The sequence below is a fragment of the Temnothorax longispinosus genome, chromosome 2 (assembly GCF_030848805.1).
Source record: "Temnothorax longispinosus isolate EJ_2023e chromosome 2, Tlon_JGU_v1, whole genome shotgun sequence".
In the NCBI taxonomy this organism is placed as follows: Eukaryota; Metazoa; Arthropoda; class Insecta; order Hymenoptera; family Formicidae; genus Temnothorax; species Temnothorax longispinosus.
Window position 1 is genome coordinate 21,617,880 of NC_092359.1, and position 26,245 is coordinate 21,644,124.

At 32.7% G+C, this 26,245-nt stretch overlaps 2 protein-coding genes across 5 annotated transcripts; one reads left to right on the forward strand and one right to left on the reverse strand.

Moving 5' to 3' along the window:
- Positions 1-7,225: 7,225 nt before the first annotated feature.
- LOC139808649 (uncharacterized) lies at positions 7,226-24,802 on the forward strand. Of its 4 annotated transcripts, none has more exons than XM_071770857.1 (9): positions 7,230-7,575; positions 17,858-18,301; positions 18,637-20,444; positions 20,713-21,201; positions 21,912-22,089; positions 22,189-22,613; positions 23,019-23,385; positions 23,497-23,824; positions 23,900-24,802. In XM_071770857.1, the coding sequence occupies exons 1-9, from the start codon at positions 7,452-7,454 to the stop codon at positions 24,153-24,155; spliced, it is 4,419 nt and encodes a 1,472-aa protein (XP_071626958.1). In that variant the 5' UTR covers positions 7,230-7,451; the 3' UTR covers positions 24,156-24,802. The 4 variants fall into 4 exon arrangements, with proteins under 4 accessions (XP_071626961.1, XP_071626958.1, XP_071626959.1 ...); XM_071770858.1 differs by having other exon boundaries at positions 21,939-22,089; XM_071770859.1 differs by lacking the exon at positions 7,230-7,575 and adding an exon at positions 7,926-7,959.
- Positions 8,299-17,603, reverse strand: LOC139808651 (uncharacterized). Its single transcript, XM_071770863.1, has 11 exons — positions 16,341-17,603; positions 15,317-15,399; positions 14,372-14,463; positions 14,161-14,307; positions 13,881-14,013; positions 12,786-12,998; positions 10,495-10,601; positions 9,776-10,389; positions 9,203-9,359; positions 8,880-9,009; positions 8,299-8,780 (listed from the first exon to the last, which is right to left on the reverse strand). Exons 1-11 carry the CDS (start codon positions 16,640-16,642, stop codon positions 8,416-8,418), a joined length of 2,343 nt encoding a protein of 780 aa, XP_071626964.1. The 5' UTR covers positions 16,643-17,603; the 3' UTR covers positions 8,299-8,415.
- Positions 24,803-26,245: the final 1,443 nt, after the last annotated feature.

The following is a 26,245-nucleotide window of genomic DNA, read 5'->3' on the forward strand; positions in this document are numbered from 1 at the left end:
TGTGCGAGATATAAGCTCCGCCTATCCCTCGGTTACAGCGGGACTTGCAAGAGCCCTGCAGCCCCCACTTTCCGGCGTAGGGTATCCCAACCCCCTGCTCCATCGTCGTTGGCATCCGCGGCATTCCAATTAGCTCGCGAATCAAAAGAGCCCCACTGCCTTTGTGGGGTCTCACCCTACCTCCAGTAAACTCGCTCGTTCTCTCTCTATCGCCCTATCTCGTTAACCACCCCCTCTCTGTCCGTCTATCTATCCGCCTTGCTATCTGCTTTATCGCACTTTCCATATATTTATCTTTCTGTTTAAATCACTACACTCATATACGTGCAGTCTTTCACACGGGATTTTACACTTGTTTCTGCATTAATGCGTATGTTTGTAATGTTTGTAACTTTTTATAAAATTAACCAACATTTAAATAATCTGACGCTGCTTATATGTTTCTTATATGTTTCGAAGACTGCATTTAGTATTATTATAATATAAAAAATAAAATAAAGATACGAACCCCTACGTTATATTCATATCATACAAATCCTGTGCAGTTTATGCGCAGAAAAATAGAACATTAACGAGATAAAATATACAACTCATAATGAATGAATTAAGCGTTATGAAAATCTTTCTAGATTACTTAATCGCCCGTTTTTTTCTGCTTTACAAAATTAATATTTTCATTTTCTATGTGAAGTGTGTAGACAAAATAATAAAAGAAATCTCTTTTATGCCGTCCTCTCTCAGCTTTCACTGTGTACCTAGTCTTTCCTTTTTCTTTGCATCTCTTCTCTTCCAAGCTCTCTCTCCCTTTGCCTCTCTCATTGCCCTTTTGCTTATATTTGTTGCTCTTTTTACCATTCTCCCTCTCTCACTGAATTGTTTCCTCCTTCTCTGCGTTATTCTCTGCGTCCTTCACTCGCAGGTGGGCTTTTTAGTGGAATAAAACCAAGCAACGCTAAAGAGCGGCTGTTACGAGAGCGGCTGAGCGGGGGCTGGATGAGATTAACCGCAGTTTTAATCGTGAACCTTCTTTGACGGACGAAATTCATATAAACGCATGAGCACTTTAGTAAAACGACCGAATTACGTTGCTTCAGTTAAAGTGGTATGCAAATCTTTGAAGTTGGTTCGGACATATTGTAAGCTAATTAATTTATCTGTAGAACATGCACATAATTACTCGAAATATTTACACAAACAATGTTATATAACTAAATTTATATAAAAATATTATTTGTAATAATTGGTTGACACAATATACTTCTCGTTATGCAATAATAACGGATAAACTAAAGAACGAAACATATACGTTTAAGTGTAGTAAATTCTCTAAACTTTATATGTATATACAGAATTAAAATGGCGTTATTACTAAAGATTCTGAAAAAAACGCAATATTGCTGGAGTATATTTCAAGACATTCAGAAATATGGCGAAGCAGATTTCAATATTCCGGTCGACCGAATGACAAATTGGTATTGCAAAGCGACTCTCGACGTTTCCCTCAGCCTTTCGCGTTTTTACTCAAACATAGGCATCCATATACACCAGTCGCTCGGGGTAATTGAAATCGGAGGAAACCGCTCGTGGTGTTTTCCCCTCGACTCGGTCACGACGAAGCGCAACGCAAATTTTATTACGGCGCGCCTCTATCCACTTCGTTAGATACCACTTTGTTTATCATTCGCGGATATTAAAATCGTCAGTGTGATGTGTACGTGGATGTATATCCAGCATCGTTTCGCCATTTGCACGCGCATCACCGACCACCGACTCTTCAAATTTCCATATTTTCACAACTCACTCCTTTCTCGAATATTTGTCCTGATGGAATCAACGATTACACTATTACACGTACTATAATATGCATTTTATTATTGAGTTAATTATAATGACATATTAAACAAAAAATTAAAAATAATGCATTTTTAAATAAATATAGAAAATTCTATTTGTTTTATTAAAAATTTTAAAGTTACATAAAATAATAGGATAAATATTCTTAAAGTAACTTAAAAATTTTTGACAAATGGTTATAATTCAGTTTAATGCAAGACAGAAATTTATATTAGCAATAAAAGTTTATAAAATAATATTAATAATACCAATAGATAACATGCTGAAAAATATATTTGATTTGAGCACTATCGTGCGTGATCTCCTGACAAGATCAAAGAGCATTCCTACATTCGAAACACGTGATCTTCACTTTATTCCTCCATTAGATTGTTATCAAATGCGCAATCTCCGGAATCCGCAATTCGCATATACAAGTTTAAATTCATGCACTGATTCTCTCTTTAATGATAAATAACAATTAATATAATGTAGACTTAACTGCTTATGTTACCATAAAAATTAATTGTTCTAACATAAATAATTAGAATTTAATAAACAATATGTTTTAACGTTCTTTCTTAAGAATAAATTTAAAAAAATTAATAATTAAACATGCGAACATAAAAATTAAGTTAATAAAAATCAAATTGTTTGCAATTAATTGTCAGTTAATTTCAACGATTTCAGCATATATCGCACAATACAATTAAGGGACAAAATGCTTTGCAAAATAGTTCAAGGATTACAGAAATCTCGAACGTTTGTAGCCCGTTTCAGCATCTAATTAGCATTGCGGACATGACAACGAATGGTCGAGTGTAATTTATTACGCGGCGAAACGACTGGCTGCAACTGATGATTGCAATATTCTTCCCAGATGCGGGTGTTTCGCATCGATCAGTAGCATGAGCGACAATCGCGTTATTAAGGGGTGAAGGGTGAAGCGTGCAAATATTTTCGTATAAACGATTAGCCTGTGTCTAGCAGTGGCTGCACCTGCACATTTGAAGTCATCATTGATATCATAACTTTCGATGATCATCCTCGTAGAATATTTCAAATACCTGATTACAATTAATTTACTCGTGTTTTAAAATAAAGTCATCATAAGGTGTCATATGTTGTATAGGATATAGCTCAATTATATGTATAAATGCTATGATAAAGTACAAGTTTTATTAAATAATATCTTGTATAATTATATACCAATAATAATGAAGTTGATAATTTTATGTAGAAATATGTCATGATTATTTGTATTTATAAACGTATTAATTTAAATATTGAAGGATATATAAAGATAAATGTTTTCATACATATAACTAAAGTGGTGCTTGTGATTTTGTTCAGCTTTTATGGAAATTAAAACGTACCATCGAAATTCCTCAAAAAATGATACAAAAAAATAATATGACATTTTACGAATATCCGTCTATTTATGGCTAATTGGCTATAAATGTGTATGGATGATATGTCCATACTTTTTAAACATTGTCCTAAATACCGCAGTAAGTACATTGTTGTACCTAAAATATTACAATAAAATTGGCTTTACATTATCTTCAATTTCCTATTTATATGATACAATAAAATTATGAAAAAATAATTAAATAATATTGATATCAAAGAAGCAAAATGTTTAAAATTTAAAGAGATAGTAAAAATTCTGTATTATTTGATAAAAAATTTAAATAAAATGGAAATCTGGAATTAAAAGTTCTTATTAAAATTAAAAACAAATTTTCTCTAATTGTGTTGCCACAGATAAAATGCAATATAAATATAACGTTGCTTACAAGTATAATCTGCAACTCATATTCTTGCGGCGAATAATCGAGATTTGGGGGATGTTTGGTATTTGGCTAAATGGGGATTGTGTGCACGCGCGTTCGTAGCTGTCACTAATCATGACCACGAATATACATGCCGTAAAAAGCATAACCGCTATGCAGGACGTACGACGGAAGGGAAACGTACGCTCGAGGGGCTGCGAACAGGTCGCATTCATAACATCAGACGGAGTAATAAAAGTCAGCACCCTATCCCCGTTGCTTTCTACGCCGCCGCGCCGCCCTCGTTCTGCCTGGATACCCAGAGGAACGCGGGGGGAGGGGGAGGGTGGAGATGCGTAGGTGAGCCAAAAAAGCGAAAAGAGGGAGGAACGTTGCGACTCTTATTGTTCGCGCAGGCATGTGATATATTCGTGAAACGTCGTTGCACATACATATCTATGTATATACGTAATATTTGATATTTTCAGATTTATATGTTCACCGAAAGAATTTGATGGAATTTAGTGACTTACAGAGCGAATACTTTGTTGGGATGGAGAAACGTGTACTTTAGTAATTACGTATCTACAAATAATAAAGTACGTAAGAAATATCTGTTATTATAAAATCATAAATTTCAAGATAACATTTAACAATTTGCATTAAATTAATGCACATATAAAAAAGGAAATTTTTTTTCATAAAACTTTTATGGAGAATTCTCGTTAAAAAGTAGCTGGCACTTTTATGAGTATCTCATGGAACGATGATGGATAGTCCTTGGTTAGATTTTGTTTTAAAGAGATTGACATAAATGGTGCTTTGTAACTTAATTGTTTACCTATTATTAATAATTGTAGTCAATGATACATATTTCTGAAAAAAGAATTATTCGGAAGAACTATAAATAAAGCGCTTAAAAAAGTCGATTTTTAAAGGCTCGAAGGACATGCTAAAACGACCAGTTAGAGAGACGATGATCGTACCCTGACAATCACTTTGTCCCAAATATAATCCCCCTGTTGTAAACCACTTCAGAGGCCACCCTTCCTAGTCGGGTCAAGTGTTTTCTCCCACTAACATGCATCTAAAGGGTGCCATCGAAAGAATCGCAACTATTTCATTTTGGGGCAGATTAGATAGATTAGCGGACAGGGATGCACGACCGAGCGATATTTAGAGATGTCATCTGCGACTAACGACATGGGGTCAAAGAATATTATTTTTTTGCCGACCCTATGCGTGTCGTAATTTCGTGACTGGTGTATGAGCTATGTGTGCCTATGAAAGAGTAGCATTATTGCTAATACATTGCTTTACCTCGATTTTAAGTAACATTTATACAAGTATTGTTTAAATTTATTAATATTTTTTTCTTCTTCGCGCGTAATGTATAACAATATATAAATAGTTTTAAATTCCTTAATGTTTTTAATGTTTTAATTTCTGGAACAGAATTATTTGAGACATTTATCTTTTGTATAGAGGTAATACAAATTTAATCTTAAAATATGTTAAATTTTAGTGAAATATACAAACTGTTGTACTCTGGTTAAATATATTTATAAAATTTTTAAAATATACTGTTTTCAAATAATTCTTTTAAAATTGAACTAGATAAAAATAATGATAAATTAGAGAAAGAATTTATTCTGTAAATGGTTTGCTTCAAACAATAATAAATAAATTTACAAACTGTATTCTTTTCAAGAATTATATTCTTAATCGGATTGCTAGGAAAGGCATGGGTGCGTAAAGGGTTAAAATTTCGCTTGGCATATAAGGGACATGCAAATCTATAGCACTTGTATCACATGCTGCTAATTACGCCGCGCTTTGAAGTTTTAATGCCTTCATCTTCGTGTAAGCTCTTGCCAAAAAGGATTAAATCGAAAATCGGATTCCGGTGTTTAATCTTTTGCGATATGAGCCTACGGAAGTCAAAGCACGTTGATTAAAATAATTCTCGATTAATGAAGACCTATACAACCGAAACGTAATCATTAATGTGATCAAACTGTATCTTTTTGAAATATTATTTTGAACATATTAGATGGAAGAAGATAACCAACAAAAATTTTTCATCTATATGCGTTATACTATATTTTCTCAAGATTATGTGCAAATCTAATAAATTGCAAATATCATAGACGTAACTATCGTATACTTATACTTATCAAAGAAGTGATGTAATTAAATGCAATGTAAATTAAGAGTTAAATATATTTCAAAACAAATATATTTTTTCGTACATAATTAAAAATATTATAAAACGTTTTGTAGTTATACGCGATAATTTTTAAAACAATATAATTACAATAGTTATTTATTAATATATTTATTATTAGATGCAAATTTTGTCATTCTGATAAACAAAAATCATTTTAAAGCGTTATGCACGTTGTATTGTACATAATTATTAAGTAATGGTTTTTAAAAGAAATTATAATTTATTTGTTTGTATATAATTTAATAATTATAGATTCGTTAAAATTTAATATAAGTGTTTAATTTTCTGCTTTTTAATGAGAAGATTGATGTTATTTTAAATAAAGAATTGTAAATAAAATAATTATATTTTTACGATCTAACCTAGACACAGCTGAAGTTTCCATCAAGACTAGCTACCGACGAAACAGAGATTGCGATTATCAATGGTTGCTAAGTTCACATATTTATATAATTAATGATGACAAATGGCTTTGAATAATTTTAACTATAATTGGTGAAAATATATAGTTAAAAAAATATTGTTTCCTAAAAGTAATTTAGTATTATTTTATATTAATATTTCTAAGAGTTTGTCGTGTTTTTATTAAACACGTTGTGTTTGATATACTGTTACACAATATCTTTATAATATTATATTAAAATAAAAAATAAAAAATAATTAAAAGGATATAACAAGAATGCTGAGTTCTGAACAAATTTAAGGGTTGGAAACACTAAAATACCCTATATTTTTTATATAACTATTAACGTAAAATTTTTCATATTTTATATAAAAAAGTAAAATAAAAAAGTTTTAGTATATTCCACACACATAAAAAAGTTATTCCTATATATATATATATACTGTTTGCTCTTGCGTATATACTCTAGGATGAAATATATATACGTATACTTCACGCTAGACAGGGTGATCACAATATGGCTTAGCCAATCAGATTGCATATCAGATAGCCAAGTAGAGAAAGAAGAGTAAAGTGCTAAAAGTGTTAATCGTTTGATGCAATTTCTTAAGAAACGTGCAAATAAATAAAAAAATTATATGTAAAAAATAATTATTATTGTAATTATTAATGTAGAATCTGTTTAATGCAACATTGAATTTTGTTATCATTTATTTTGTGTAATATTATAATTTGTTTAAGTGTCATACAGTCCTGCTGTACGTTATTTTCTGTTAATAATTCTATATTTATAAAAAATCGATAAAACTTCATTTTCAGTAGACAGTATAGACTTAAACATTTTTTTTTTTACAACCAGCTATACATGCTAATGTAAATATGACGGACTTTAGCGCCATCTTCAACACATATCGAAGCTACGATACCAATGTAAAATTAGTGACGCGCAAAACTTCCTATCGATGAAGTCTCGAGAAAATTACGTTCCAGTAAGCTCACGGAATAGGTGCAACGTTCTCACTGTCAAAGTTGCTGCGATAGGCACTGATAGGCACGTGCTTACGTGGACGCTAAAATCGTGCAGCTTTATATTTCATAGAAGGAATTGAAAATATATACAGTTCAGGTGATTGTTTTTTCTTGTAAAGGGTAAACACCCTTTAATGTCAGTGCCATCGCAAACGGTGTTAGCTTCGACATCGCAGTGAACATGAACACATCGCGTAAAGTGAAAAATCCGTTGTTGTCCGCCGCTGGTCCGGAATTTGCTTTCGACGCGGAGAACACATTGCTGGTACCAGTCACACCCGCGACACCAGCCGTGCTCCGAGACGGTGAGTTTATTCAACGAAAAATTATGGGCGGGGCACAGGAGTCTGCAAATTTTGCATATTGTATAACCTAACGACACGGAGAATTGGCTAATGGATCGATTCCAGAATAAGCTTCATGAGGAGCAATCTCTTGCTCCGTTTACTTTATCTCGCTGTTTGATCTCCCCAGCATCGCGCTTTTGTATATGACCAGAATATGTACTCGTAGGCTAACATCTGTTGTTCCATCATCCTTTACTCTGTCGGCAATACAGAGAAAAAGACCGTGTGATGAAAGTCCCTGACTCCAATATGGAATGTTCGTATTTTCTAAGCCAACCTAGACAGTTTTCAGAGTTACATAAAACATATGCACAGAAGTCATAATGATACAACCGACATCGTGTAAGATGGTTTTTTTACGTATGCTTTTTCTGCGACCATGCATAAATTCATCTGCAATTAAACTATAAAAGATGCTTTAAACGATAAAAGTTTATTCTAATAAAATTGCATAGACTTGCAAAAGCTACAAAATGCATACCATTGAAAAGTCTATCAAGCAAGTGTGTAGTGTAGTTCTATGCTGTGTTCTTTAATAATTGCTTGAGTGATTTATCTGGAAAATTGAGAAAGTGATGAGTTCTTTAGTGTGTATCTTGTGTTTTCAATTTTATATATGGACGTATAAGTCATACACATTACTCCATAGTGGTTATAGCATCAATTTGATTTTACACAGAAATTAATTAAATACTTTATTTATATACACATTGTGAATAATACATCGGCAGTTCCATTTACAGTTTTTATAATATGGTTGGTTATGATAATAGCATTAGTTGATTCCTACAAGCATTATTAGAAGCTTGTTCTTTCGGATCGAGCAGGAGGCTGTCTAGATCCATATCTTTGTGTGTAAGGTAGATCGTGACTGTTCCTTTTACGAACACAATAAACTATTGCAATAACAAGAAGTATTATAAGAAAAAGAAGTAGTAGCGCACCAAGTACGATAGCTGCTATTTCTCCTTGTTCTAGATTATCCCATTCGTTTACATTAATAGTACGAGTATGCTGATTTTCAAATACGTCTATCGCTGTAATTACAGCTGTTGTTGTGCAGCATGTTGACAAATAATAAAACGTTATACGATCTTTCGTGCCGCTTATGTATTTAGTACGTGGATATATCCCACTTGGAATTGATATTACACGCTTCAAACCTGTATAGAGAAGTTGTGAGTGATTCAATTATACAAAAAAGTTCTTACTACTATGTCTATCATATACTCATTTGTACTATTACACAATCCATCGATTACCTGAGTCATAAGCTTCGGCAGTTATATCAGCGCTCCAAAATGTCTTTTCACAACGATCTTTGCTCTGCTTACCGGCGCAGTTGCTATTAAACGAATACTCAATTTTTGGCTTTACATTTGTATCAAAGGTCTAAATGCAAACAAAGTCACAAATAATATAGAATCTATATAGTAATAATAAACAGGAAATATACAAATGTAAGACTAGAACGTTATATTGAGTATAATTAATTTTATATTATTATTTCCATTTCTAAATTTGTGTCAAAGAAATTCGTAAAGAAAAAATTTCTGTAAAAATTAATTATTTTTTTTATATGTACCTTAGAAAATGCATTTTGAACGTAAACATATACTGTTTTCTCCGAAATTTCCGTACCAACGATCTCCACTGTAAGCGTATTGACAGTATCTTGGCTACTCAATGGTACAAGAATATCTACAGCTACCCTGTTTGTCTGCCTTGGATACAGCCACATGCTATGGATATAAATTTATAAACGTATTCGTAGTAAATAGCGATATTAGCCTTGATGATTTCGCTCAACGTATTTATCATGTAGCCTTTAATACAATTTTTACCATTTCGAATAATCTACGACATTTGAATAAAAGTGAAGAAACAACATTTATGGTTCTATCTATAATATAATCCGTAAATGTTGTTTATACACTCTTCCTGAAATGTTGAGGTTACGCTTGCCAGCGTGACGTGGGAATTGCATAAACAGACGTGCATTTTTATTTAGTAGTTTCAATAGTTAACATACATTAATGAGAAAAACTTAAATAATAGTCGAAATTAATATTTAATTCGTTATAAAGCTATTTAATTAGCTTCTAAAAAGTTAATCCTTATTTCATTTAGTTTTACTAACAATAAGTGATTTACTTACTACGTTGGTTGAATATTGTAGACTCTAAATGGTGAACTTCTCGCTCGTATGACATATCTCACCGGCAGCGCACAATTATTCATCGCATCAAAAAAAATTCTGTGGGTTGTTCCTGGTGCAGCAATCAATTTACTGTTGGGATTTAATTCTAGCATTATCTTTCTTCTTTCGAAAGGTTCCTCGTTAATTGTTGAAAATTCACTTTCATCGCTATTTTTCTCCGCTATTTGCATTGGTACGGTCTCACTGACGGATATCATCTTTGCATCGATATCTTCATTTAACGATGCGACTTCTGATGATCGCGATTGAATTTTCTGCTCCTTCATAATATTGATATTTGACACATTTGGTAAAATTTTAAATTCACCGTAACTCATCAAGGAATTGTTATGTAGAACAAAATTGATAATGTTTTTATCAATTGTTGCAGTAGATTCACGCGAGGAGAGTGATATATCAGAAAAATCATCTGCCATTATTTCGTCATTATTTCTTCTTGAATCCACAATTTCTGCTGATCTCTCAAATAGGAATTTTTGCTTTCCATTTATTGTAGAACTTATTAAAAGTGAATCGCTATTATTATTTTTGTGAGTGTTTTTAAGAGTTTCCTATAAAATACACAATTTTAATAATTACAAAAAAATATACTCAAATAATTATAATTGCATGTTACATAAAATGTTATAATTAATAAATTTTATTCATTAACTTACTTCGTTTAATTCGAGTTTAGTTTTGTTAATTATAGCCGATTCTTTGCTTTGTGTTGTGATACGTTTTTCATCTAATATCTCATACATATTCTCATTTTTATTGATCTCTAAGAGAAAACAATAAATAAAAATTTACAATAATAGATATATATGTTATAACATATTTTTTATACGTTATCCGATCGGATAAATAATATGTATTATTGATTCCTAAAAAATTGTGCTGTTTGTCAAACGACAGAAGTAATATTTTTCTATAAAGGTTATTCAATTTCATTATTTAGACGCGAAAAAGTTCCGATTGTGAAACTCTTTTTAACTTTCTTTGTCAAGAAAACTAAAAATAATAGATCTTTATTATTAGAACATAATTATACATTTGTTAGAAAATTGTAATTAAAAACTGTAAAAACACAAAATTAAAACTATGCCAATAGAACTCTAAAAACTCATGCGAAAGAACTAGGTACTTGAAATATTAACGGGCCATTTCAAAACAGTAGTTAATTTTACTAAAATGCATGATAAGAAGAAAATAAGATATACTGGGAAGATCAATTAAAAATAGAATTGCAGATAATAATAGCATTGGCGTCGTTTCGAGAAATTCAATGGTCGCGAGAGAGCAGTTGTTCAAACCTCTATTCTAAGCAATATTTTTGATTACATGTCTTTTTACGATCGGAAATAATCGCTTCTTCTAGCGTCTAGCCAGTTGCATTCCAAACATTGTATTGAAAAACAAAACAAGCAATTTTTCGAGATCACTTTACTTCCTGTGCGAGCTGACGTGCGTCAGAATGTGAATCGAGTAAAAATAAAAAAGAGACAGAGAGAGGGGGAGAGAGAGAGAGACAGATATTCGTGGCCAAAGAGCAGCGAGTAAATTGCGCAATCTCGGGTATCCCCGAGCCAGAAACTAACGGATTGGTAGTTGTCAGACGGCTGCCGTGTTAAGAGGAAGTTGGAAGTTGCGCGAGAGTGCGCGAATCTCCCTTAGAAAAAAGAGACGAAGAGTAAATTAATCTAAGGTTACAAGTTCATCGACATTTGTGAAACTGGGCCTTACCCGTGCAAAGATAAGAGTGAGTATAAATCCTATTTTGTTTTTATTACGAAAAAAATGAAAACATGATTAATGTGAAGCAGCGCATATATATGTGACAATATATGAATCTTTTCGAGCATTATGTGTGACCGTGATAAAGCTGCGAAACGTTTCTTTTAATTTGTACTTCTGTACGAGTCTGCGTTTAATTATGAAGTAATGTTGGTATGTAACTCATTTGTTTTTTTCTTTTGCACAATTGCTATTTTGCACTATGAGATTTACTTAATTTTAGCTCAACAATATCTTCAAATTATCATTATCTATTTTGAAATTTGTTTGGTTATGGATTGACTAGTAAGTTATAAAATAAATTATAAAATATAACCTTGATGTATAAGACAGTTTTAATTATTTCATATCAAGAGCTTCATAATTAATAAATCAGTAATTAATAAATCAGTCGATACACATATACAGTAGATTCCCGTATAACACAGGGAAATACGTTCCGTGTTATATGAATACATCCGTATTACACCAGTCACATACACAGATTATATCTATATATGTAACTCGTGTAATACAGATATGTTGCAATGTATATGGAAACACATATTTATAAAAAATGTATATAAGAATTTGTTGTAAAAAAATGTAAAAAATAAATATTAAAGATGTAAAATATTTTTTATTTTACTTTAAAACAAACAAATATTAACATGTTTTCGTTGTGTTATACGAACCCGTGTCATATGGAAGATCTACTGTACACACATAAGAACTAAATTCTAAATCTTCGCAGAAAATCTGTACAGCAATTCATGTATATTGTAAAATTTATATGGTATAGTCTGTGTATAAAAATGAATACGCGTAATACTTTAACATATTCACCGTTATGATGGTCACTGGTAACCGACACTGAACTTTCCGTTTACGTTTTGTCGGTCATCGGTGACCGTTATGGGATGATTAAGTCAAATAAATATGTCATGTATTATATTTTTATGCAATTCAATACTATATAAATTTACTATTATAAATTAAATGTTTGATTGTTCTTCTTAACAGAAAATAATTCAATTGGTGTGAACGAAAAGTCATGCAAAATATGCTTGGCAGTGAATGTGTTAAATATAATTTTTTTATAAATGCACTTATGTGTAAAAAATAAGCTTTTATTTTTCGTACGCTGTTAAATCGCCACATAATTGCACCACGTATTGCAATTCGCGCTTACCACTCGTGAAGTTAGGGTCAATAATATCATCCTTCATATTATCTTCCTCATTTGCCCCGTAGTAAGCAGTCACGTCGAAGTTGTATTTTGAATTTTCCACCCCCGTTAGCTTCAGGCACCATTTGTCTGGAAGGTTGCGCGCGCCGATAGCCACCCCTTTCGTGTTGTATGTACTTCCCAATGACATCACTATTCTTGGTCTCTCTACTCTGTCTGTTAAAGTGCATTGGAAGTGAAAATTATTCCTGAATTAAACAACTCATTGGTTTGAACGGTAAGACAAATTGATTGACAATGAAAGAATCGCAATTTGGCGATAAAATATTCTCTTGCATTGTTCTGAACTTATTGATTATAAGAATTTCGTGTGTGAAGTATATACCGTGTATTGGTTAGAATTAGAAAAACTTTATAAATCAATGAAAGAATGCAGAAACTAATTCTTGTGTGACATAATTACTTATTGTTAGTGCGACGTAATGAATAGGAAGGAATCACCCGGTCGATACTGTCCTTGATGTATGAAGGTTAAACGAAACCGAGTGTAACGACAGTAATCCTATATATACATATATGATTGAATTGATCTATTGATAGAAAAAATGCGCGTATAAATAAAAAAATTAATGCAATACAATCTGCAATTTGTTTCACGTTTTTGATAATATCTTTTCACATAACAATTATTTTTTAAGTAGAAGGGATTGTAATATAGAATATATCAAATTCATCACCGTATTAATGACAAGAATAATAAGCATTTTTACATTATATTAATTAATTTAGTTAATCATGTGTTATAATAAACAATATATTCTTGGTTATATCGCAACTATCAATACCATACATATGTTCAGAATCATGCTACTGGAACGTAACATTCGATATCGATCGTTGCATTGCTTAGTTATTATGCCATGACTTTACTGGTATCCTAAACGTCAAATGATCAAATGTGAGAAATTGTTTAGAGCGTATCATATATAAAATTGATCGTCAAATCTTTCTTGTATAAAATAATTTGGATGGAAATATTCTCTAAATAAAAAAGATTTTTTTAAATATTTAAAAGTATAAGAAAGAAGAATTACTCACTTGTATACATAGGTGTTATCAGAACTGCACGCGTAAGATTTCCCAAAATGTTGATTGCAATTCCAGTTACATTGGCATCAGTTTGAAAGTTACTTTCAGTATATCCACTCAAATTAATCCTATGCACTATTTTCTTAAAAAAAAAAAAAAAAATATATATATATATATATATATATATATATATAACTAATGATTGATTAATTAAACATATATATTTAATTAATTATTTTTTTCTTTTATTTTTCTATTTAATGTAGAAATATTAATTTATATAACTTACCGAAAATTTTGGGATAGTATTCGAAAAATAATTTTTGAATATCTCGATGTTTTGTCGACTAAGTTTTAAATTCGAGTAAAATTCGTCGTTTCGAATAACCAAATTTCTCTCTATGTTTGCGATGTCACAATCCAAATTAAGGTAAATCTATAAATGTTAAATATAAAATAATATTTATTGAGATTTACGAGATTTCTACAAAATAACTTACTTGACAGTAGTCTAAAATTGTTGAATTTGTATCATTGATAGATACATGTCTTGATATTCGTAAGTTTGAACTATTTTCTAAGGAAAAATGATCTAAAATAACATAAAAAATAATTATTGCAATTATGTAAAGCTTCCTTAGATTATTGCTTTCAAAATTTATATGTATTAAATGTTTATCTATATTAAACAACGTTTGTATAATATTATTAGTTAGTTTTTGCCCAGTTTTCTTCATATTCTTTAAACTTTTTTACAAACAAATATATTTAAATTTTATAAAATATCTTATCTAATATGCTGTGTGTATTCTGTAAATAATTTTACTCGTAACATTTTTATATAATTTATTTTAATTTTGTATTTACTTTAAATTTTGTATATTTTAAATATACATTTGTGCCTTAATAATCTTTAAAATGTAAAAAAATTTAATAAACCGTTTCTTGTATATACCTAATGCTTATAATGTAGTTTTGTAATGTACATTTGATACATTAATAATTTTGATACACATATTAACGATTATTGGCTTAAATATACTTCTTAAATCGATTTGCAGAACATGTAGTTATTTAGCATATGACTAATAAGGTTCCTGTTACTGTTATCAATCTACGTCATGTTATTTGTAGTGTTATCTTGAAAATTTCAGATAATATTTAATTGTGCGTCATCAACTATCAGGATGTGCGGTTAGAAATTAATAATTGGCAATTTCAGCGTAATTTGTATAAACTGTTTACGTCAGTATTTAATTGAACAAGAGAAACAATGTCAGTAACCATAAGTCTGTTCTATTTAGCTGAACTGTCTAACGTAAAAAGAAAAAGAAGAAAGATGAACTGTGCATGAAGTTCAGCTAAAAAAAACAGGCCTATTAATAACAAAAAGTTCATTTACGTTAAATTGCATTACATTATTTATGCTACATTAAAATTATTACCTTCTCCATTCTGATCGGCGAATGACAAAACAAGATTAATATCTTCAAAACCTTTGCCAATTCCCAATTCTTCTATACAGTACCTTTTAACAAAAATATTTGAGTTTGAGGATGAACCTATAATCTCCTCCAACACAGGGCTTTCCTTCTTCGTGATATTGCTAATGTAGATGTAATGGCTGTAATTACGCATAAAGCACATGCGTGTGTGTGTATTATATATACATATATATATATATATATATATGTGTGTGTGTGTGTGTGTGTGTGTATCTGTGTATATATGGAGGGGTAAAAACCACAGTGGTGTAAGTCAAATTTTTAAAAATATTTTCTCGTGTGCATAGATGCAATTTATATATCGTACAGATTGCATCTATGCCATTCTATGCACACGAGAAAATATTTTTAAAAATTTGACCTACACCACTGTGGTTTTTACCCCTTCATATACAGGGTTAAAGAGGGAGAGTAAAATAATCGCAAAACTCTCCCAAAAAGGCTCTCAGGAAGAAGAAGAACCACGATGATTGGAAGATGAAGTCATACGTTGGTTTATCTATATTGGATTGCATAAATCTTTATTATACACAGAAAAAAAGAAGTGTCAAATCAACAGTGTTTATACTCATATATACGCAAGAATATATAATCTTGAAATGAGATTATATTGCGTTAAACGAATAAGAAAACTTGCTTGAATGAACTTATTATACATATATAGTTCAACCAAGAAAAAAATGTTAAAATAAAAAGTTAAAATGTTGAAATTCTTATAAGAAGATTATAGTAATCTTGCATAATATATGAAACAATCTACATCTTCTTATAAGAGTATCAACTTTTTATTTCAACACTTTTTTCTTGGTTGAACTATATAATAACTTCATTCAAGAAAATTTTCTTCGTTTAGCGCAATATAATTTCATTTCAAGATTTCCAACTTTTCCAACGTTGAAACTAAAGATATTTTCAAATCAAGAATATTCCTTTTTTCTGTGTACTGTGTAAATTAATAACATACCTAGAACATTCTGCAATTTTAAAATCGTTCAAGTTTCTCATCTTCATCGATAGATCCTCCACAAGTGGAGTTTCAAGCTTAAGCCAATCATTCTTCAAAGTAATCCCATCTGGTCTTGTTTCTGTCTCGATTGATCGCTCGATTTGCGTATTGCCTCTCTCAGACATTCTCACAACATCCGGTTCAAAAACGTTATTAATTGACGGGAAAACTTTAGCGATTGTTGATCCACCGATTGCATTTCTGCATAGAATGCAAGTTAGGTAGCACGTCACAAAAAGTCGGAACGCACGTAATTCCATATTGTGTATGGCCGCAAGGAAAACCTCAAACGAAAGACTCGACACAAAAATGTGCGGCTTACTTATAAAGTTTCGTTCCCGTAAGTTTACAGAGAGGTAACATGTCTTCGGTTACATTGACGATAACATGAACGCAAAAGTAAATCTGGGCGTTAACGTTGTTGCACAATCGTAGGTGTCTCGTTATGAGCAAACTTTGATACACGATACTTGTGTATTACATTAAATACCATCCCTGGATTTAAAAAAATTGATAGAAAACGATAGGAATCGATACAATTTGTAAAAAATCTTATCGCTTCATATCCTATATAACCTATCGTTTCACATTTTAGTTTCCGAGAGAAATGTTATCGTTTTTATCATTTTCTTCCGTTCTTTGTTGAAGGCGAAATCAATCGTTGGCATACGATAGAATTCTTATATAGAAATTTATTGTTTTCTATAATTTTATTGGAATTTATCGAGAAGAAATGATTGAAAACTATCGTAATAATCAATTGTGTATTTATAATAAAGAAAACTCATAAATTTCTTATTTTATGCAATAAACATTATTATTAATAATTGTAATTTACTCTTACACGTGAATAAGGGTGATTCATAAATAAATCATGTGTCATCACAAAAACATTGGTAATTCAAAGTCCATCAAAATACTCATAATCAACTACATAATCAACTACATAAGAGAGTAAGAATAATCCTCATTGTCTGCATTATCTTCGCCATTGGTCTTGCGTTCATTGTATCCTGTTCAATATTGACAGTTCGTGAATAATCTGCAGGAGAATTCCAGTCGAAAGAAATATTTTATGAACACGTTGTTATATCTGATTACTTAAGAGTCATTAAGTGACGTACTTACTTCTGAAAACTTAGCCTTTTGTAAAAAAAAAAAAGAAATATTTATTCTATCAAAAAATAATGTTAATATTAAAGTCATATTACGCAGACATTTATTTTCGTTATAAAATTGTTTTCTTCAATATCTTTCTCAATCTCTATATTGCAAAATGTTTAATAATAGTAGAAGTATAAATGTACATACTTTTATATATTTCGAGTATTCTGAGCAAATGTATTTAAAATCATATAAATTGTACTAGAAGTAACGCTTTTAAACAAAAAAATACCAGAAAAATATCTTTAACATATTATAAAGTATTGTCTGACATTTTTAGATTAAGTAAGTAAACAGTAATCTTTTTTCAGATCCTGAGCTCGAAAATTTCATAAGACAAGAGCCGGCCAATATCCAATCTCAATCCCCATCAAGGACGAACGAGGATTCTCTCACGAATGCATCATTTCAGCCGAAAGAAAACAAGGACACCGCGAATCAGCCAGTAAAATCAGGATATCTCACATCGATTCTCTCTTCTCTACCGAACCTGTCGTTGTCATCAATTAAATCTGATTCCTTGGAACCGCAAATAAGTCAGACACCCGAGAACACTAGCGGAACGACGCACGAACCTAATCCTTACATAACGCCGCAAGGATACCAAGGTTCTCAGTCGGAAATACCAGGATTCTTAGCAATTAATCCTCAGGATTCTCGAAGTACAAACTTGTCAGGATTTGCTGCTTTCGGTCCTACTGTACCCAACCCTTCTCAGCCCGTAGCTCCACCCAGTGTAGCTCAACCCGGTTATGGTAAATATTTGAAATTATAATTAAACTTTTATAACTAATAAAATCGCATTTTAATAAATATGAACATAATTTTAAGAACAAATTTTAAATTCTTACCTTATGTAACACAATAAGTCATTTAATGTATGAAATTATAATATAACGCAATTCCCAAAAAATCTTAATAAACTCAGGTCAATTTTAATTTTAATTTATGTTTACGTGTTATTTATACACGCATGTATAATTCATTTTTATTTGATGTATTTTTCTACTATGTATGCAATGATGTTACGTATGTAATAATGTTTCAAGTATATTATTTAATCACAAACAATTATTATTTCTTGTTAAAGCGCCCGTGTCTTATCGACTTGGTAACCAACGACGCTTGAAGTATGCACCACCGCCTGATCTAACATCTAACAACGCAAAGCCATATCCGAATCCAGCATTACAGTCGTTCTTACCGGCTCAACATGTATCCGCACCACCAACTATTTTGAATCCGTATAAATCGGAGGGATTGGTGCAGGGCAACAATTCTAATGTACAGCAGACCAGTTCTTTGCCCGAACAACTTCCAACGTCTGAGCAGCTATCGCGAAACAGTTCTCTCCATAATTCATTTCGATCCAGTCCAGTCACAACAGGAACGTCGTACAACTCGGCTGTAACGTCTACAAATCAAAATCCATTTTTCGAAAGTTCTTCCGTGTTCGCGCAATTTCCTTCATCATCGTCTAGACCGATACCTGCACGAGTATTGGAGCCAGCCACGCCGCAGAACACTCCGGCGAACGTCTCATTTCCCGGCTTCGCTCCTTATGTAAACCGGGATTTACCATCGACATTTACATCTAATTTCGACAAAGAAATAGCTGTGCTTAAGAACCCTAATCTAAACTCGCCGCCGGAATTTTCGAAAGGCGGTACCCTCGGGACGACCCCAGAATCTGTGTATAAACCGACATTGATACCCGGGGAAACCAAGGCCACATTTACGCCAATATCGGCAGCCAAGGTAACGGAGAAATTAGAACATTTACTTGCGGAACAGCAAGAAAATTCTTCTCGCGCAGCAACCTCCGAAGCTTCCTCGGAAGTTGACGAAATTGCATCCAGCGTCACTACCGAATTAGTGAAATCTTTCGAGTCGCAAAGCGACGCGCTAAAGGCTACAAATGAGATAATCGATAAGTCACATGAAGCGAAGCTGAATGATGTACAAGGGAAAGTCGCTCAACCTAGAAGTGACACATGGAGTGACGTGTTTCTTGGGCGAGAGCCAGCGGCGCAATCTGTGATCCGCCCGGAAATACATACCACTGATAACAGTCCGATTGTAACGGATCTCCAAGCGGCTAAGTCGAACGTACATCCGCCTAAACAGCATTATCAAGTGCAATCGGTATCTGTGCCAAGCTCCACCTTTTATACAGACAAGCCTGCAGAGCAAAAGTCGAGCTTAAACTACGTATCGCCCGTTCAACTTCCGCAGAAAGTTTCTCCTTCCGCCGATTTCTACAACTTACCGAAACCAACGGAACAGTCAGAAAGCGTGTTCTTTGAATCAGCGAAACCGAATCAGCTCTCGAGTTTCTCGTCTCAAGAAAGAAGTACAAATTCTTCATTTGGACAACCAGTAATTAACGTGACAAATAATCCGCAGCAAGCTCAAGAAAATTTCGCATTTAGTTCTACAGCGATCGATTCACCGGCTTCTCACGTACCGTTTTGGAATGCTGATCAATCTTGTCAATCGCAGGTGTTGAACGTTGCACCTACCCAGCCGGTATATACCGCGCCCAACCAACCGGTATACTCTGCTCCCATCCAACAATCAGCGCCGGTATTTTACAATCCTGCCCAATTCGCGAATGAACTGCCTAATCAATTGACTTTTCCACATACGTACGACCAACGTTCTCCTCAACAGCAATCATATCAAAATCCACCGTTTTACGGAAGTAGCAGCGGACTGCAACAACCCTACGCTATTCCTGCAGAAAATAATACCGCATATCCCTCGCCTGCTGTCTCGGTGGCAACGTCAATACCTGAACCGACGGGATCAGCCACACTTAGTCCTGTTCAAATGTCAGTTAATTCGCCAACTAATCGCATCACACCAGATACCGTGCCACCGAGTTTTCAAAATTGGGTAAGGATACATCCCATGTTTTTCATCATTTATAAAATTACGCAAAAATATTTACAAAATTTTATAATTAAATGCAAGATATTAATGATCGATTATTTTTCTTCATCTAATTAACTCATATTTATTTTTCTTAATACAATTTTACACATATTTAAACTTGTATTTATATTAATATATAAAATTATTAAGTTATGATTTATTTATTCTTAATTGTCTGAAACATAGCTATACAGTGCTATACAGAGAATTACACAAAGAATATTTTTAGGCCTCTGGATCTTCTGACAAACGAATGCAATACAGATCAGTATATCACCACTGGTTTTACCGCAAAGAGGTGGAGAGCAAAACACTATGGCTGCCATTCTCCATGCAGGACAGCTTAAAGCTAGAAGAAGCTCATAATTCGAGCGACATTACGCCTGAAACCACGGTGGCTACTGATGGCGGTCGTTACGATGTTGACATCTTACGTCGTCAAAGAGCACCCGTCTACTGGACTGGAACATCTACCGAAGTTAGGCGATGTTCCTGGTTTTTCAAGGAAGCAGCTGAAGCGAGATACGTCCCTTATAATGAGAACACTGCTGCGAAACTTGAGGACGAATACAAACTAGCATGTCTGTCGAACACTTGGAATCGAAGAGTTGAATTAAATAATGGAGAATATATTATCTTCCATAGCGCTATAGTGCAGGTTCATTATCTACAACCGACAGGATCTCCCGATGCGACAGGATCTTGGGGAACTAACACTGTAAGTAACACAGTATAAGTGATGTAACATAATATGTAATCATATATAACAAATTGAATAGCAAATAAAGTTTGATAATAAATAAAAGAGTGTATATTTTGTGCATATAATATTTAATTAAAACTTAATTATAAAAGTTTTATTTTAAAAATAAATTAAACAATTTAACACAAAAGAGTTAAAGTACAATGTTTAATTGCACAAATGTTACATGATTTTATTCTTTTATCATTTTTTAAAAATGTTAATACTATTTAAATATTATAGTTTGTTTTAATGTAAATAAATTTTATTTTGTATATATTTTTAAAATAAAATAAATATTATGCTCTTTATAATGCAATCTTATTAAAAATGCTTTGCTTCACATCATTTCATATCATGTATATTTATATATAAAATAACGTAATTTGCAATTAAGTTATTTTAGTTTTATGTAACACTACATATTGTTAATTTTAAAATTATTGAGCTTTATATATACAGCTTTTGATTTATATGTATATGTAATTAAAAACAACACATAATAATATACAACATCATGAAAACTTTATTAGCACATCTTTCATTTATTTTGCAGAGCATCATTGCTGCTATTATTTAAATATCTTATTTTCTCCTATAAATTACGTTTATTATTTAAAATAAATATGGTTTTTTAACATTGCACGCATGGTTCTGTTTGATATGGTGAGTCCTAATTTCTACAGGCTTCAGAGGACAGTACATATTTACAGGGTTCTGCAAGTAGACCGAAAGTTGTTAAAAGAGGAGTCGACGAATTCAATATAGATGAAGGTGAACCGGAGAAAGTAGATCATCTTCTATTTCTCGTTCACGGTATCGGTAGCGTTTGCGATCTGAAGTTTCGCACTGTAGAAGAAGTTGGTAAGTTGTGAAAAATATAATATTAATTGGAAATAAATTAGTTACCGTTATATTTATAAAATTCAAATTGTGATATTAATGTTTAATTTTTTATTACAGTTGAAGAATTCCGAAGTATATCGTTCCAATTGGTACAATCACATTATCGTACTGCTTGCGAACAAGGAGATGTAAATAGAATAGAAGTATTACCGATCTCCTGGCATACAGCACTTCATTCCGATACGGGAATTGATCAGAAATTGCAAGCTATCACGTTGGAAAGTATTCCGAAACTGCGACATTTTACTAACGATACTTTGCTGGACATACTTTTCTATACTAGTCCGATATATTGTCAAACTATTATGCAAACAGTCGGAAGTGAGATGAACAGATTGCACGCACTATTCAAAGAAAGAAATCCTACCTTTGATGGAGGAGTATACTTAGGCGGTCATTCATTGGGTAGTTTAATCATGTTCGATCTATTGTGCCATCAAAAATCCGAGAAAGAAAATGAAGACGATACGAACAATGATGAAGTGAGTAGTGATAAAAGAAATATAAGGAAATAAAAGGGATTATAAAGGCTCCTGCACAATCAAAAATATAAGGAATAAAGAACAGATATTAGTGATTAAGACTAAGGAATCAGGGATAAAACCGGATCCACAATAAAAAAAAAAACACAGGCAACAGAAACAGGGAATAACATAGGCAATAGATTTTTAACCTATTGGAAGCCGTGTATCAATGCTACACCAGTTTTATTCCTGACTTCTTATTCCTAATCGCTAATATCTGTTCCTTGTTCTTTATATTTTTCATTGTGCGGGGACCTTTATATATCTTATCACTCAAATCTTATAATTAATTTATTTTATAAATAATTTGAATACTTTTGCATTTTTGATATTTAGGGAATAAAATCTTTATTGCAATTGCAGGAAAATGACAGTATTGGGCTTATTGAGCCAATGCCCGGGGCCGTTATTAAGAAGCGTCTTAGTAGAAGAGTTAGCTATGTAATGGGGGCTGCAGGAACAGGCCAACCTTACATACATTATCCGCAACTCAATTTTCACCCGTGTGCCTTCTTTGCTCTCGGCAGTCCGATTGGCATGTTCGTAACGGTCCGAGGCATTAACACTCTCGGAGAAAATTTCACTCTGCCTACTTGTCCGGCTTTCTTCAACATCTTTCATCCGTTTGATCCGGTAGCTTATCGAGTGGAATCATTAATTAATCCTGAAGCCTGCAATTTCCGACCTATGCTGATACCGCATCATAAAGGCAGGAAGAGAATGCATTTAGGTGAATACAACTAGTTGATTTATCTAGAATGCTCACGTAATAATTTGTAATAATAATTTATAAGCAATTAAATTGAACTTGTGTGCGCTTATTAAGATTTATGACTTACAGAATTAAAGGAAACGATGGCACGTGTCGGAGCGGATTTGAAACAAAAATTAATCGATTCCGTGAGACACACGTGGAACTCTGTCTATCAACTAGTCTTATTTCACAAACCAGACAACCAAGCTCTGGAACGCGAAATCGATCAAGTTGTCGAGGAACAGTTACACAACGCGCCGAGCGTACTGGATCAACATAACAACGACGATAATGGTGCCGATTTAAAAATTGGAAGACTTAACGGTGGTCGAAGAATAGATTACGTTCTTCAAGAAGCGCCTTTCGAATATATTAATGAATATATTTTTGCTCTTACAAGCCATATCTGTTATTGGTAAGTCGTATATCCCTTGCGATAAACATTTTCCATTATATGCACACCACTGATTTATAATTTAATTTGTTTCAGGGAATCCGAAGATACTATGCTTTTGATATTGAAGGAAATATATGGAACTAGGGGTATTCAAACCGACGCGCAACTTCCTCAGCAGTCAATGTCTATTGAGAGAGTATCTCCTTCTCCATCTTTGAATTTATCTACCCTGTCACCTAGTGCAAGTAATGGAGGAACATCGCTTGATGTAGGCGTAGACCCTACAGTGCCTATGTCCAGTAAATCTGTTGGTCCACCGCCTAAGACTGGTTTTGTACCGAAATCCTGATCGGTAGAATATTTTTCGCATAATTATTTGCTGCGAGATTAATTTGTACTAAAACAATAATTAATTTTACTTCTAATCAATATTTAAAAAATGGAACAATTAGGTTGACATTGCGCCTGACGTTAAAAAAGAAGACGCAATGCAGAAAAATTGAACTTTTGTATTCTACAGTGTTTTTCCACTATCTGTAAATTTTATTAAAACACTATTTAACGATATATAAATATGAATTGCACAAAAAATTGGCCTATATGTAATCAATTTTTCGGACAAACTTTAATTTGTAGCGAATTAGTTATTAGATACAAAATAATGTAAATAATATTTCGATTTTTTGGTACGTAGAAATGATCGGTAATTTTCCACTGCAATTTGGGTTCATTTGCATATTCATATGTATTATTGATACTTAGGCTGTGTGTGGTTGTATGATCGAAAATATGTACTGGAATGTTAACTATAGAGAAGAAAGATATGGAAATAAGAACGTGCAATTGGAATAACGTGTACACACGATTTACAATTTAGTCGGATAAAGATATAATAGATTATATAAACTTTTATAATCTGCTTGAACACAAATAATGAACATACCGATTTTGATCCTTATGTACGCGCGTATTTTAATAAATTACTGTATTCTTTTATATTACTGTCAATTATATATGTCATTCCCTCATATAATTTAATTATAGATTTATTCTTGTGCTATCAAATAACGTTAGGTATTTTAATTGATATTAACAGTATTAATTTCAAGTTCATGTCTGGTATGTATAGCGACACGTGAGAGAATTATGGAGGAACTTCAACTTCAGTAATCTCAACATCGTGCAGTCAGGCAGTGCCGATATGTTCTTTAAAATGGTGTTACATGTTCAATCGGATCAGCGAATATGGCGTCACCTTATCGCGCAAGCAGCTTTAGCAGGGCTAGAAAAAAAAAGAGAACGCTTCGGCACATGCACGGCTATCACGAAACGCTAATTAATTGCGGTGCAAGCCCACCAGGTTCGAGACTGCTTTGCATTTTGCGTGCAGGCCCTCGTAAAACTACATGCCTGTCAGCCCCGGCGAATTTCAAGATGATTTATCGTCCTCGCAAAACTAAGTTTTTCGCGGTACTTCGTGGCTTCTCGGCGGCTCCGAAAGGCACGGCCGACGCTTTCGACATGCAACTGTGGCCGCTGTGGGCACGATCCGTAAAGTTGACGTCGCTGATCGACTGCTATTTTATATCCTCACCATCTAGCCGGACTGACTTTGAAATATGTTTCTTTCAAATCTTTCGATGTGGAATTTTCGGTCGAAAACGTTTCACGGTGACCCGCATACGCTATAATTGCGCGGGGAAATTAAGTGCCGGCTTTTACGTGACGGTGTTTAATACGTACGACTGAACCTGTATTGTCACGCGAATAATCATGCACACGAAACGTCATGTTGTACATCAATCTTTCCGTAATTTTATCAAATTATAACAAGATTCGAGAAACCATATAGATGTTGAGTAAAGTCCATATACTTCTCTTTAATACACTAATATTAATATAACTGTGATCTAAGATGCACCTAAACTTTAGAAAATAAAATAGTTACATAAGTAAATTGAATATAAAAATGTGTAAATTTTATACATGTCAAATTATATGACAAATTATTAAAAAATGTCGCTTTATTTAACTTTCAGAAGAGTACATTCAGCATTTTTGAAAACTAGGTTAATTAAAAATTTTATAAACATGCAGGTTTTTGTTGCACATTGAATTTCTTTTATTTTTATAAGATATGAAACTGGGAAAAAATATTAACATATGAATATGCCCTTTTGTATAAGGTATTTTTCTTGAGATTTATGTAAAATTTGCCATGTTAAGAATGGCTATTCTCGAATATGCCATTCTACATTATTATTTTCGTATACAATGCCTTTCAAACTTGGCTGTCCGGCAATTCGATACGCTTTGGTTACTACACTGTGTGTGTGCATGATGCGCAGCCACGTTTCCCTTTTCAACATGCAAATACTCGTACATCGCGAGACAGACGTTTACGCTCAACGGCGGTAGCATAAAGTGGGGTAAGGGTAA

Bases quoted from the DNA above. Each gene is read 5' to 3' on its own strand.
- LOC139808649 (XM_071770857.1), top strand. From the start codon at position 7,452: ATGAACACATCGCGTAAAGTGAAAAATCCGTTGTTGTCCGCCGCTGGT. The intron at 7,576-17,857 runs GTGAGTTTATTC...ATCTTTTTTCAG, and splicing joins ACCAGCCGTGCTCCGAGACG to ATCCTGAGCTCGAAAATTTC. The intron at 22,614-23,018 runs GTGAGTAGTGAT...TTGCAATTGCAG, and splicing joins ACGATACGAACAATGATGAA to GAAAATGACAGTATTGGGCT.
- LOC139808651 (XM_071770863.1), bottom strand. From the start codon at position 16,642: ATGGAATTACGTGCGTTCCGACTTTTTGTGACGTGCTACCTAACTTGC. The intron at 14,308-14,371 runs GTAAGTTATTTT...TAACATTTATAG, and splicing joins CAATTTTAGACTACTGTCAA to ATTTACCTTAATTTGGATTG. The intron at 12,999-13,880 runs GTGAGTAATTCT...GCACTTTAACAG, and splicing joins GATAACACCTATGTATACAA to ACAGAGTAGAGAGACCAAGA.